At 38.7% G+C, this 11,810-nt stretch overlaps 3 protein-coding genes across 4 annotated transcripts in view; all 3 read right to left on the bottom strand.

Moving 5' to 3' along the window:
- On the bottom strand, positions 694-3,494 carry LOC105158376 (phosphatidylcholine:diacylglycerol cholinephosphotransferase 1). The gene is made up of 3 exons (XM_011075120.2): positions 2,752-3,494; positions 2,078-2,215; positions 694-1,223 (listed from the first exon to the last, which is right to left on the bottom strand). Exons 1-3 carry the CDS (start codon positions 3,184-3,186, stop codon positions 912-914), a joined length of 885 nt encoding a protein of 294 aa, XP_011073422.1. The 5' UTR covers positions 3,187-3,494; the 3' UTR covers positions 694-911.
- LOC105158375 (SNF1-related protein kinase regulatory subunit gamma-like PV42a) lies at positions 5,326-7,748 on the bottom strand. The gene is made up of 3 exons (XM_011075119.2): positions 7,230-7,748; positions 6,307-6,658; positions 5,326-5,864 (listed from the first exon to the last, which is right to left on the bottom strand). The coding sequence occupies exons 1-3, from the start codon at positions 7,682-7,684 to the stop codon at positions 5,529-5,531; spliced, it is 1,143 nt and encodes a 380-aa protein (XP_011073421.2). The 5' UTR covers positions 7,685-7,748; the 3' UTR covers positions 5,326-5,528.
- The window catches only part of LOC105158374 (topless-related protein 4), a gene marked incomplete in the record, with an annotated part of 9,262 nt that continues 6,238 nt past the window's right edge, over positions 8,787-11,810 (bottom strand). For both annotated transcript variants that reach the window (XM_020692719.1, XM_011075118.2), the window contains 8 exon segments: positions 8,787-9,172; positions 9,253-9,419; positions 9,545-9,733; positions 10,110-10,205; positions 10,282-10,410; positions 10,504-10,683; positions 10,763-10,873; positions 11,486-11,629. In XM_020692719.1, coding sequence (XP_020548378.1) covers positions 8,974-9,172; positions 9,253-9,419; positions 9,545-9,733; positions 10,110-10,205; positions 10,282-10,410; positions 10,504-10,683; positions 10,763-10,873; positions 11,486-11,629 — 1,215 coding nt within the window.

The following is an 11,810-nucleotide window of genomic DNA, read 5'->3' as shown; positions in this document are numbered from 1 at the left end:
CTTCATAGTCTGGAACAAGTTGGTGAAACGTTTATTGTTTATCAATCTTTAATTAAAAGACTTGTAATGAGCGCTGGAAGTAGCAGTAGTAGGTTGTACTTTCTTGTTTTTGGTTTAAATCTCGATTAGTGACATTTGTGCAAACATCGTATCAGTACCCACTTTGTGTAAACTAAACATATGAGTAAACTGCACTCTTCTAGTACAGGTTCAACTACCTCTTTGAAATAAAACTCATTGCTCATCGCTGTCTTAAGTGGTTTCTTGAAGTGTAACGTGTTTGTAGGTTTATAGTTGCCCTTCCAAATAGATATACATTTCATGTATCATGAGGGAAGGAAAAATGAGCATGACATCGCAGTCTAACAGACCGCTTGGGGGACCAAGTGTTTAGGTCGGTAGAAAGAGCTTTTCTGAAATATTGAATGATGCAAATCACTATAAAAGTCGTACTAAATCAGCACCATGTAAATTTCACTATTGATGTGGCTGAATTCTCAGTGTTCTGCGATTTCACACCCAGTGCACATGAGAACAATGCGTTGAATGAGATTGGTTGTCAAGAACTAGATTATGGGTAGGTTACAGACACCACAGTTGATACAACCGGCCAACTTCTAATTATCCAGCCCCTAGTTGTCCCTGTGGACTGTGGATGTAGTTCTTTCAGCTTTATTAATGTTGCCCAACATAGGCAAGGTTGAAAATAAGATTGCGACATAAATCATTGAACCTTATCATTCATTTGGCGAGGAAAATAAATAAGCTAACAAGTTCTACATCTGGGCCCGTCTTATGTGGTTTTATACATAAACTAAAACCTCAACTTCTACAAGCTATCAGATCTTTTCCTAGGATACACATAATTGTGGGTTTTCGATGATGTACTTTTACACAAGACATAGTCAACACTAAATCACCATATTTTGCGCCTTTACATAATTACCTGCTGTTTTCTTGCCGTCTTCATATTTCCCCGCCAGGGAATCGAACAGTATTCCAGCCCCAACTCCGACTGCCAAGTCAATTGTGTAGTGGCCTCTTGTAGTCAGCAACCTGATAACTTGCAAGACGTTCAAGGCGTCGAAAGTGTACGCCAGTTCCCATCTTTGCATCCGTTTCATGTCTAATGATGCAATAACTGAGGCAGCAACATGGCCTGAATAGAATAGGAAAAACGAAACATTTCCGACCGGAAAATCCGCGCCTGAGCCCAAGAATCCCTGTCAAGAGAAATGATTATAATGGTGCACATTTTAGCTTGATACTACAAACGGATACTCAAAAACTAAAAAGTGTTATCTTCACTGATTCTTTATTCATCCAAGTTTGTTTCTTTCTTTAGCATGGTTTTCTTCTCCAAATCAATTTTTTTCATATAGATATCTTGTATGTAATAAATACTACAATGAAGTATATGCTGCCAAAGCATGGATATGTGCATTTTTTTGGGTCTTCCAAGTATTCAATGTTGGCATTAAATAGGAACCATCTCTTTGTCCCAAGGCTGTTCCGATTTCTCCAAGACAATTTAAAGGAAACTTTAAGATGGCCCATGTCACATGGATTTGAGCATATCTTAGTAAGAGTTTATGCTATAGGTTGGGTAAAACATTAACTTTTGTCAATCATGCCAAATTTAATATGCTAAAGCGAAGATCATGTGCGGTCACTGACAAGACTATTGAAAAATGAAACCGTCAACGTGGTAACCACTTATTAATGTTGGATCTTTACACCTCCGTTCAGTCATTGCACTGATCAAGCTAAAATTCATCAAAAGGAGACGCGCACTCACATGTGGAATACTTGAAACAGAGACTTCAAGATTCCATATGTTCATACATATATGATACACACAATTCAACTAAAGTATTCCTGAACGTGTTCATTTGACTGCTTATGTTGGATCTTGATTATACACGTGATCAATGCTAAACCAGATATTGTTAAATGTTAATTCTTCAATTTCAATAACCGAACAGTAGACCGGCATTGTTTTAACACTAGAATAATTTCTATATGTATTATTCAAGAACTGGGAATTAAAATATAACAGAGGAAAGTAAATGAGAACCTCAGGCAGTGGGAGCTGAGTGGCATATCCAAGAATTCCCCTACTTGTGAACATGAACAGTGCTGCAATGGTGGATCTTGGCCGCCCCTCAATTAGCCACGTCCATAGGATATACGTCGTTTGCATCCCCACAAATACCTACCACAAATCCATAAACTACTTCAAAATTACAATTCCAAACAGGGAATACAATGTCCTATATCAGACAATGACATTTCACGAAGATAAGACATTTCTCATTCACAAGAGAAATTTCAGTTGTCCCCACATATGCTGTGGGCTGTCAGGAAATCGTTTCACAGACTATGAATCGTGCAGAAAATACGTTTTAGGCTCCAAAAAACCTGATTCATGTGAAATGCTAATCAAACCATTTATCCAATATGAAAAATAACTTAAGCAATTAATTGTAATAATGTAATACTTATCTTGAAACATTATTTTAGAGAGAGAGAGAGAGAGAGAGACTAACTTGTAGGTCAACCTCAAAATTGAACCACAGAAAAGGGATTATCTTTTCATGCGCACAACTACTTTGCATGCGCATTAACGAACACATCCAAGTCAAACCACATAAACATAACACAGCTGTAAACACATTCGTACAACCATGTATCTGCATACATACATACACACACACACACACACATACATACATATACATACATACATACCGTGTTTAGGCCAGCGAGAATCGTGTTAAGAGCAGGTCTAGCGGCGAGCAACTGGTGGAGGGTAGTGGTGGCGACGAAGCCTAGATCGAACGGCGGCGCCATAGGCGGGATCATGCGGAGAGTGTATTCAACGGCCATAAAGAACAAAACGGACGCCGCGAAGGCGCAGGGTACGGGGTGGTACCGCAGCACACCCAATACATCCCTCGCCCTCCATTTCAGGAAATGAGCGTTGCCCAGGCGGCAGCAAATGTCGTTAGCTGTCGAGGACGATCTTTTCTGGGTCATATCTGGAGAATCTCGGGGGCGTGGGACGGCACCGTTAAGGAGATTGGCACCGTTAGGGAGGTGGGCGTTAGTGGGTCGTGGTGGTGGTGGTTTGGATTTCCTGTCACGTGCTGAACGGAGGCGGGGAGTGGCAGTGGCTCCGTTCATCGGTGGCGGCGATACAGTTGGAGTTGCAGAACATCAGCATGCGGAGTACTGATCTTGGGCGAATATATATAGAGAGAGAGGGGGGGGTGGGGAATGGACCTCTTTGACGGAGTGCTCGAGGTAGGCGTATGGTATTGGTGGGAGAGTTTAGAAATTTCTGAGGGGTAGGGTGGGGTTGGGATGTGGGTGTGGGGGGTTGATATGGGATTGGAGAATCAAAGATGGAGGAGTTGCCAAGGAGAGGCAGAGTTGTAGGTTACTTTACTTTTCACCTCCTACAAAGGGTTCTAATTTGGGTTAAATACAGTTGCGCCTTCCCCTTCTCCTCTATACTTACACTACAAATCTTTTTTCACTCTACAATAATAAATACGGAAACTTGTAATTTTGATCCCACATCATATAAAGTGTTATATTTTTAATTTTATAATTCAATTATTATTTAAATTATGATCTTTTTTTTATTTTCGCATCTAATTTTTTGTGTGTCAATTTATCATATCAACTTTATAAAATTTTGCATCTTGCCATTTATAACTGTTTCTCACCAAGTTTTTTGTCCAAATTTTGATCTTGTCATTTAAGTGTTATGTGATATGATATTTTTCACATACGTAGCATGTGATATTTTTCGATAGAAAAATCAACAAAAAAATTGTCGTATATGATAAAGTACATATTTTGTAAATTGACAAAAAAAAAATTAGATGTCAAAAAATAAAAATAGGGAAATTTACCCTTAACGAACTTATCACGATTGCCCCTTAAAATAAAAAAAAGGATAATTATATTTGCACACATTGCCTATTTACATAAATAACCCATATGAAGGGGTGATTCAGGTTTAATATTACTTTGACACCTTTTTTACCTTCTGATAATTACAGAAACACTTCTAAGGGCATGTCTGATCCTTGAAAAAATATTTTAAAGTTAATAGGGGCATTTTTTAGTTTTAAAGGCTGTTGGTGGTGTGTTTCTGTAATTTTTAAAAAAGCATGAGTGGTTTATATAAAAAAGTAATAGGTGAGAGTGTAAATGTAATTAACCCAATAAAAAAACGTAGCATTTTATATCTAATACTATGAAAATTATGACACTTTTGTATCCCGTAAGATAAAAAAATTAGGATTTTTTATCTTAAAAAATACTACAATTTCTAAGACTATGAAAACGCAACTCTCTATACTGTGGGATTAAAAATGCAACTTTTCTCTAATAAGTAATATTTATTTTATTTTATACAAATAATTAATTTTATTATTTAATATTGTAAAATACTTAACATTAGTTAAATATAGAGATAATTACCTCTACAACCCATGACATATAATCTATTGAAAAATTTTATATACGTTTAAAAAAAAACACGTCAACATTATCTATACAAATCATCATTGATTTTCAAAAAATCAACACATCCCAAGAAATATTAACATTATTACATAAACTACTCATACTTTGAACTACCAAAAAATGATTTTTATAATTACATAAAAAAAAATAAAAATAGTTCATATGAGTAGGCCATAGATGATGTAAATATAATTATCTTTTTAAATATAATATTAAAACGATAACAAATATAAAGCGATCAACAGGCAGGATGGACGGAGGCTTCCGTTGTATGACTTAGAGAGCATCCCAACTAATTACCCGAAAAATCTTTTCGAGTTACCAAAACACAAAAGAGCTTCTTTTCTCTATGATTCATCCCCCTCCCCCCTCTCCCCCCCATATCTGAATAATTGCATAATTTAATCAAACACGAATGAATTATTTACAATTTTAAAATAATAAAATAATACTCATAATTATGTCAAATTTCTGATGAGCTCAACATAAATACAATATAATACCCATTGATCACACATCAATTTCTCGTACTATCAAGTAGCCTTATTGCTAACCACCCTATATGTGCTATTTATTTCCTCTAAAGTGATCACCTCTTGGTGCCCAAAATGTTAATTAACTCAAATTAAATAAATCACAGTACAATTATGATAAATTTGTCGCATGGTTAATGACTTTTCTTGAACTATAACTAATCATATATTAATTCTGGTCCAGCCAAACTTGATTTAAATTAAAGCTGCCCTGTGTAAGGGCTGCTTAACCGAAATCACAAGAGCAGGGTGGCAAGAAAAATACACCATTTTGAACATCAACCTTATCGTGGCGAGAAAACTGGCACCATTTGTGAGTCTGAATTTTCCTCCTCGTTACATATAGCAGTTGTAGGAAACCTAGGATATGTACATTAGCAACATACAGACTAGAACGCCATACGAAGCTGCCTGCTGATCAACTCCAAACTCTACCCCCTCAACGGAATCCAATTAAGCAGGCTCTGAGAGCATCCACACTCGTGCGGCTCTGATTATATCCGTCAAGGAAATCAGGCCAACGAGTAAGCCCGATTCATTAACGACCCAAACTCGATGAACGTGATTCTTGACAACTTTGTCGATCACCTCACGGAGGAGGGATTCGGGGCGGCAGGTGATGAGTTCTTTAGTTGAGTCTCTTAAGCCAGACCCTTCATGCAGAGCGATCCCACATAGTTTACGGATGAAATCCATAACATCCTGTTGCAAGCAGGATTGCAGTAGCAGTATTGGGCAGCCTCGGAGGTCTGTGGCGGAAAATGTTCCGACCACCTTCCTGTCTTTTGCCTGAAACCCATAGGACACAATTAACTTATATCAGCCAGTTCATAATACATCAAGACACTACACTTTTTTTCTTCTTTTTTTGTTTTGGGGGGGTTGGGTGGGGGGGAGGGGTTGTCAATAAAAGACTCAGATTAGGTAAAATTGTTCTAACTACCCCAACTAAGAAAATCTGGTCAGGACGGGATATTCTTACACTAAAACTTATCGAGACATCGTCCAACTTAATTACCATACCAACCCACCGACATACTCCAGCTTAGCGCAACCATAAGAATTAAGACATTCAACAAACACATATCACATGCAAGTTTAATCCTTACCATAGTTTTTCAAGACATCAAATTCTCAAGAATTGGATCTCCTAACATCCCCGGTGTTCCTGTATTAAACAAATTCTGAAAGAAAAGGGAAACGAGCTCTGAGTCCACATAAAGGAACTTACATTTATAAGCTGGCCATGATCCTCCTCGATGTCCTCTGCCGACTCAACAATTGGCACGGCATTAAGTGATGCTCTGTTCATACACCTAATTGCATCGATCACTTTAGTCTTATCTGTGACCCCAAAAACAATATCACTCACCGCCCCAAGTTCTCTGACGGGGCGCACTAGAATACCTCTTAGCTCATGCTCGTGTGCCTTCAAGAACTTGAGGAGATCCATCTGCGTAACCATACGATAGCTCGATGCAGATTCCACAAGCTCCACTCCAGATACATTTTCCATGTTGCTGTCGACCGGAACTAATGCTCGATGTATTCCTTTGCTAAACACTTCCATACAATCAAGTATGCTGCATACAGCAGGGTACAGTATAAGCTTACACGTGTTAATCCACAGTATTAACTCGGTTAGATGGTGTTCACTAGAGCCCAATATACAATGACCAATATCGAAAATGTCCCGACAACGGAACTCCTCCAAAGAAGACAAAGTAATCAGCAAAATTAGTATATACCAAAATTTTACCATGAACTAAAATTTTGAAAAATGGGAAGTTTTCGGAAGCAGATACCAAACATTCACCAAAAAGACAGGTATATATACTAGACTTTGATTATTTGCACAAATAAGGATCCAATATATTTTCGGTTCCTTGGCGTTTTCGTCCTTTTTAACATTCTAGGATAGTTTTTAGTATTTTATCATTTTTAATTTTCGCGAGTTCAGTCCTTTTATTTGCCCGACAAGACAATGAATTTTAAAAATCACGAAAATTAAAAAAATATTGGACTAAAACAAAAGAACTAAAGTTACAAGGCCAAAAAATGGATTCTTTGCACTCAAAAGTGGACATTAAAAGCAAATTAAAATTAGCAATGAATAAGGAACAAACAGCAAATGTATTAAACAACATGACCAACCTTGTATTGGAGTTGAGTGTCCACAAGCTAAGGCTCTCAAGACAATGCCCAATAATCGACGACACCGGAACCTGCATCTTCTTGTCCAGATCCCCGCCGTCAACATCCGCTGGATCAGCATCGTTCCCCGCAATATGAGCCAGCACATCCAGCATCGTCACCATCCCTATATAGTGCTTTCTCGCCGCCCCAGTCTGCTTATCCGCTTCCAATATCATTGAACCGCCGGCACCTATCCAGTGCCCCGGCGGCGCAGCCACAGGCACCGCCACGACCCGGTTGGCGAGGAGGGCGTTCATCGTGTCGGAAAGCGAAGCAGTGTACGGCACCTCCACCAATCTTTTCTTGTCTGGTATCAAGTCCTTCACTTTCTTGTCCCTCAGTCTTTGCGGCTGAGGGGTGGAAGCGCCGCCGCAGACTTCGGTGGTTTTTTCTTCCATCTTCGTGGCTTGCATGATTGGAAATTTGGGTTTGAGTTTGGGAATGAGGGGTAAGGATTTAGCGGCTGGAATTGAGATGGCCATAGTTTGGTGTTTTTGTACTTGCAAGAATCGCATCAAAGGGGTTTGTCTGAATTTGCATGTACGTGTCGATTTCGGAGATTGCATGAGAACTTGAATGTCGCCGCGTGGTAATTGTTCAAAGGTTGTATCAGATTCTTTTTTCATTTTCTTTGATTCAGATGATAAGTTCAAACATATTTAAAATTATTGTTTTCATTTTTATTAATCAATTTAGTTTGTGAAGTCAATAATTTCCACCTGATCTGATAAAGTTGAAAAAAAAAATATAATTTTAGTGTTGAAATTTGAGAAATCCTATTCAAATAAAAAATTTTAATTTAATTTTATAATTTTAAAACATTCATCTCAATACTTAAATTAGAATTTTTGATGAATTTGATGACTCAATATTCCAAAATTGAAATGACAGAGCAAAATGAAAATTATCAATTACTGACATTACAAGTTTTTTCAAGTTGTAAATTTTTTATTTTTTTTTTGGCCAAGTCATTCCTAAGAAAATATATATTGAACCGTCGGAAGCCCAAATTTAGGGGTTGGCGTGGTTGATGACGACCAACGACAAAATAAAACACAATATCATCGACTGATCTAAATATATTTTTTATTTTTACACAAAAAATTATAAAATAAAAACACACATTTCCCAAATTAAAAAATAAATTACAACCACCGCCTCTCACGAGGCGCCTTCCGCAAAGCGCAACGTGAGACTAGTAGTCCGCTAACTACGTCCGCCAATCTCCGCACACACCTCCTCTCGACACTAACAAAGCGCACCGAAAGAAATCAAAATAGGTAAGAACAAATCACACAACAGTAAATTGCACACGCGATTTTAGAAATGAGCTTGTATTATTACTGAAAAGTGCGTATACAGTAAACAATGATGTTAGAGCAAGGGAATCGCCTTGAAGGGGACTCTAACAATAAGTTGAATTTTCATTCAATCTTCCTCCTAGCAATGAAATAAATTATAAGGTAAATTTTCAAAGTAAATCAAAAGTCAGTAAAATTGCAAGTCATAGCAAAATGCAAGCAGGAAATAGAACTTGTTAATTTAATTCAAGGGTCTCAGTTTTCATCTAATCCCACTGAAAACTATATACTCTCCCTTCCTCCAATATCTATCAACATTTTCCACTTGTCCCCTTTCTCCAACCCTGAGCTATGCATTTTTACAAGCCTACTGCCCCAACATAAAGGGTGTTAAAATATTGCTATCTTGAGGACTGGTCCGGGGCCGACACAACGGGGCTCATACTCGGGCCTGCGCCGTTTTCTTGTGGAGGGACAGTGCCCCACTTTCCTTCCGTTTCCAGAGGCTCTAGCACGTGGACTCCGCCGTCAGTGAGTCCCAATGCGAACTGATGAGGCTCTGTTGGATGAGCGGTGATGACCAATGGATAAACCCTTGAGCTGTTATAAGAGACCGCTGTGAGTGGGAGATGAGGACATGTAAACTAGTTGCATGTTATTGTTAAGGTTGATATGCATACCTTGGGGTGGAGGGCAAATAGGCTGTGGGGTTTATTCGACACCTCAGTTTCAGTCCCACAGCTGTGAAGACGTTCACGCTCCCATCCTCGAAGCAAGTGTAAATTGACTGGCTGTCGCACGAGTATGTAGCATCTGTTATCAGAGGGCTTGATTCCCGGGGAACCCACTGCCATATGAAAAGTTTGTCATCTGTTATTCATTGTGGTTCTCCAGTTTCTTGTCCAAACACAAGATATGGCCTGGAGGAAACAGCTGAATGAAAGAATTAATAGGAGGACGTCCGACGCATACCTGCTTTATGCACTCCAGTTTCGGAGCCTCATATATGGCTATTTGAGTCTCGTGAACAACCAAGAAGTGAGTCTGATCCTGGTGAAATTGGACTCGTGTCGGTGCAAGATGATTTGATGCACGCCCGAAGGGGATCTGCAAGAACTTACTTGCCTTCTTTTCCCATCCATCTAGACTCCAAACACATATCTGGAATACAGAAAATAAAACGTAGCTGAAACTCAAAAGCAAGAGTTGTCTTTTCAAACAACAGAATACAACAGCAAGGAAACAAAATACTCTCTGGAAAAGAGATTAATATGTACTGTATGGCCATTACATTCTATGATCTGTGTAAAACACATGCAAATTGCATACCAGTATTCTATTAAATAATGTCGTACAATATAATATGAACTAAAAGTTCATCATATTGCATCCTGTAATATGCTTGTATTTAGACACAAAACCTTCAAACAGCTTAAGAAAAAGCAAGTCGAGAGAAATCATTTTCTAACATCCCTTGTCCCTCTAAATATACAACCAAGCAAAGACAACCGAGATTACAGGATACACAGAGACAAACCTGAGCATCAGCTCCTGACGATACAAGAACATGTAGAGCATTGGAAAAAGCAAGGCCAGTTACTCTTTTCTGATGACCTTTGAGCTTGCTTCTTACCTAAAACATAACAATCAAATGAGAGAAAGTACATATTTGAGGTATTTACGAGTAATCAATTGTCATTTGTGAGAACCTCATCAACGCGAACATTGTAAATTTGTATGGAGGAGTCCTCCATTCCAATAGCAATAACATTATTGTCCTGAGGATGGAAGGCAAGAATCGTTGCTGCCGGTGGGGGCGGCATAAAAGTCGTCATTGTCTGCAAAGAAATTGGCATAAGAATCTACTTGTCCCCAATATATGTAAGAAAGTAACATGTTCAGTATCTACTTTAATCACAGGATGCTGTAACCTTAAATGTCATCATATTAAATAGGGAGATTTTTCCTCCTGATGCTGAGAGAACATAAGAGTCGTTCTTCGAAAGTGCAAAGCATGGAACAGCTTCCTCAAGGTTCGTCTCACTAATGTCGTTGGTCATTAAAATTCCACTAGAAGGTTGCCAAAGTTGTGGTGGAACAGCCGTGGTTGCCTACGACGAAAAAGAAAATCAAAATAATGTAAAGCAAACGGTCAGGAAATCCACAAAGAACCTCAGAGAAGTGTAAGACCTTTCCAGTAACATTCCTCTCACTACGCTGCCATTTCCAAAGTTTGTGAACTGCATTATATGCTAATGCCAGGATGGCACCTCCGGAATTCGTATAAATTAATCGAATTATCTGAAATGAAGAAAAGATAGGCTTAGGACTTGAAAATAGTCATTAACTGCAGGCAAACACATAAATCTAGCAAAACTCATAAGTACTTAGAGACTCCATTCTCTAAGTAGGTAGGGCAGTTGTTATACTAGGATTGACCTGTAGCGAGCTACAATAAACACTGAAATCCTGAAATCTCTCGCAAGCAAGGCTGTTGTAGCAGAAAATTTCATGGTAATGCTACAAATATAATTAGCCATTCACCAATTCGAAATAGTTCACAAGGAGCACTCGGTGCTAATTGTATCTCAAAGTGAGTGATAGCAAGGTCACATCACCAACATAATATGGCACAAATGGACAGAGTTCAATCATCACAGGCGTACTTCAAGCTATATGTAGCCATAACATTGGTAAGGAAATTTGTCTTATGCTTATTCGGCTTTCTATCCAAGACTCAGAACTCGAGAACTTCAGTGACAATTATTCCATCTCTCATTTGTACTGACAAGTCAAGGTAGTCGGCAAGGAAAAAGGCACGCATACACAGGACAGGCATAGTGGACGGGGAAGGGGGGGAAGCACAAAGAAAATTTTATACTTCGACCAGCATAGTCTTTTAATAGATCTTACCCTTACTGACAATAAACTATCAGGAAGCCTCAAGGAACGAAGTTGAGATTGTTCGCTAATTTCTGTCAGCTTCCAAATCTTGGATTTTTCCAGCTCATCAGATATTCTGGTTTTTGCATCTGGTAAATTCCTGCCATCACCGTTCTGTCATAGAGTAAAGAGTTGTTAGGACTTCTATCCCATAGTTAATGTGCACGGGAAAAGAGATGCCATTTATGTGACGGAACTCTATTTCCTCAAATAACTCCAAGAGATATTGATACTCACCAGTGCGATAGCGGCACTCCTAGGTGAACTCCTATCGGCGCTGACACTGGTCCCCGCT

Source organism: Sesamum indicum, linkage group LG3 (assembly GCF_000512975.1).
Source record: "Sesamum indicum cultivar Zhongzhi No. 13 linkage group LG3, S_indicum_v1.0, whole genome shotgun sequence".
NCBI classification, from domain to species: domain Eukaryota; kingdom Viridiplantae; phylum Streptophyta; class Magnoliopsida; order Lamiales; family Pedaliaceae; genus Sesamum; species Sesamum indicum.
The sequence above is the reverse complement of the archived record's forward strand: the minus strand, read 5'-3'. Positions and strand labels throughout refer to the sequence as shown.

Excerpts from the sequence above, each read along its gene's own strand:
- LOC105158376 (XM_011075120.2), bottom strand. The coding sequence starts at position 3,186 with ATGAACGGAGCCACTGCCACTCCCCGCCTCCGTTCAGCACGTGACAGG. Across the intron at positions 2,216-2,751 it reads TTCTCGCTGGCCTAAACACG|GTATTTGTGGGGATGCAAAC; the intron begins GTATGTATGTAT and ends GATTTGTGGTAG. Across the intron at positions 1,224-2,077 it reads CTCAGCTCCCACTGCCTGAG|GGATTCTTGGGCTCAGGCGC; the intron begins GTTCTCATTTAC and ends TTCTCTTGACAG.
- LOC105158375 (XM_011075119.2), bottom strand. The coding sequence starts at position 7,684 with ATGCAAGCCACGAAGATGGAAGAAAAAACCACCGAAGTCTGCGGCGGC. Across the intron at positions 6,659-7,229 it reads ACACTCAACTCCAATACAAG|CATACTTGATTGTATGGAAG; the intron begins GTTGGTCATGTT and ends TGCTGTATGCAG. Across the intron at positions 5,865-6,306 it reads ATCATGGCCAGCTTATAAAT|GCAAAAGACAGGAAGGTGGT; the intron begins GTAAGTTCCTTT and ends TATGGGTTTCAG.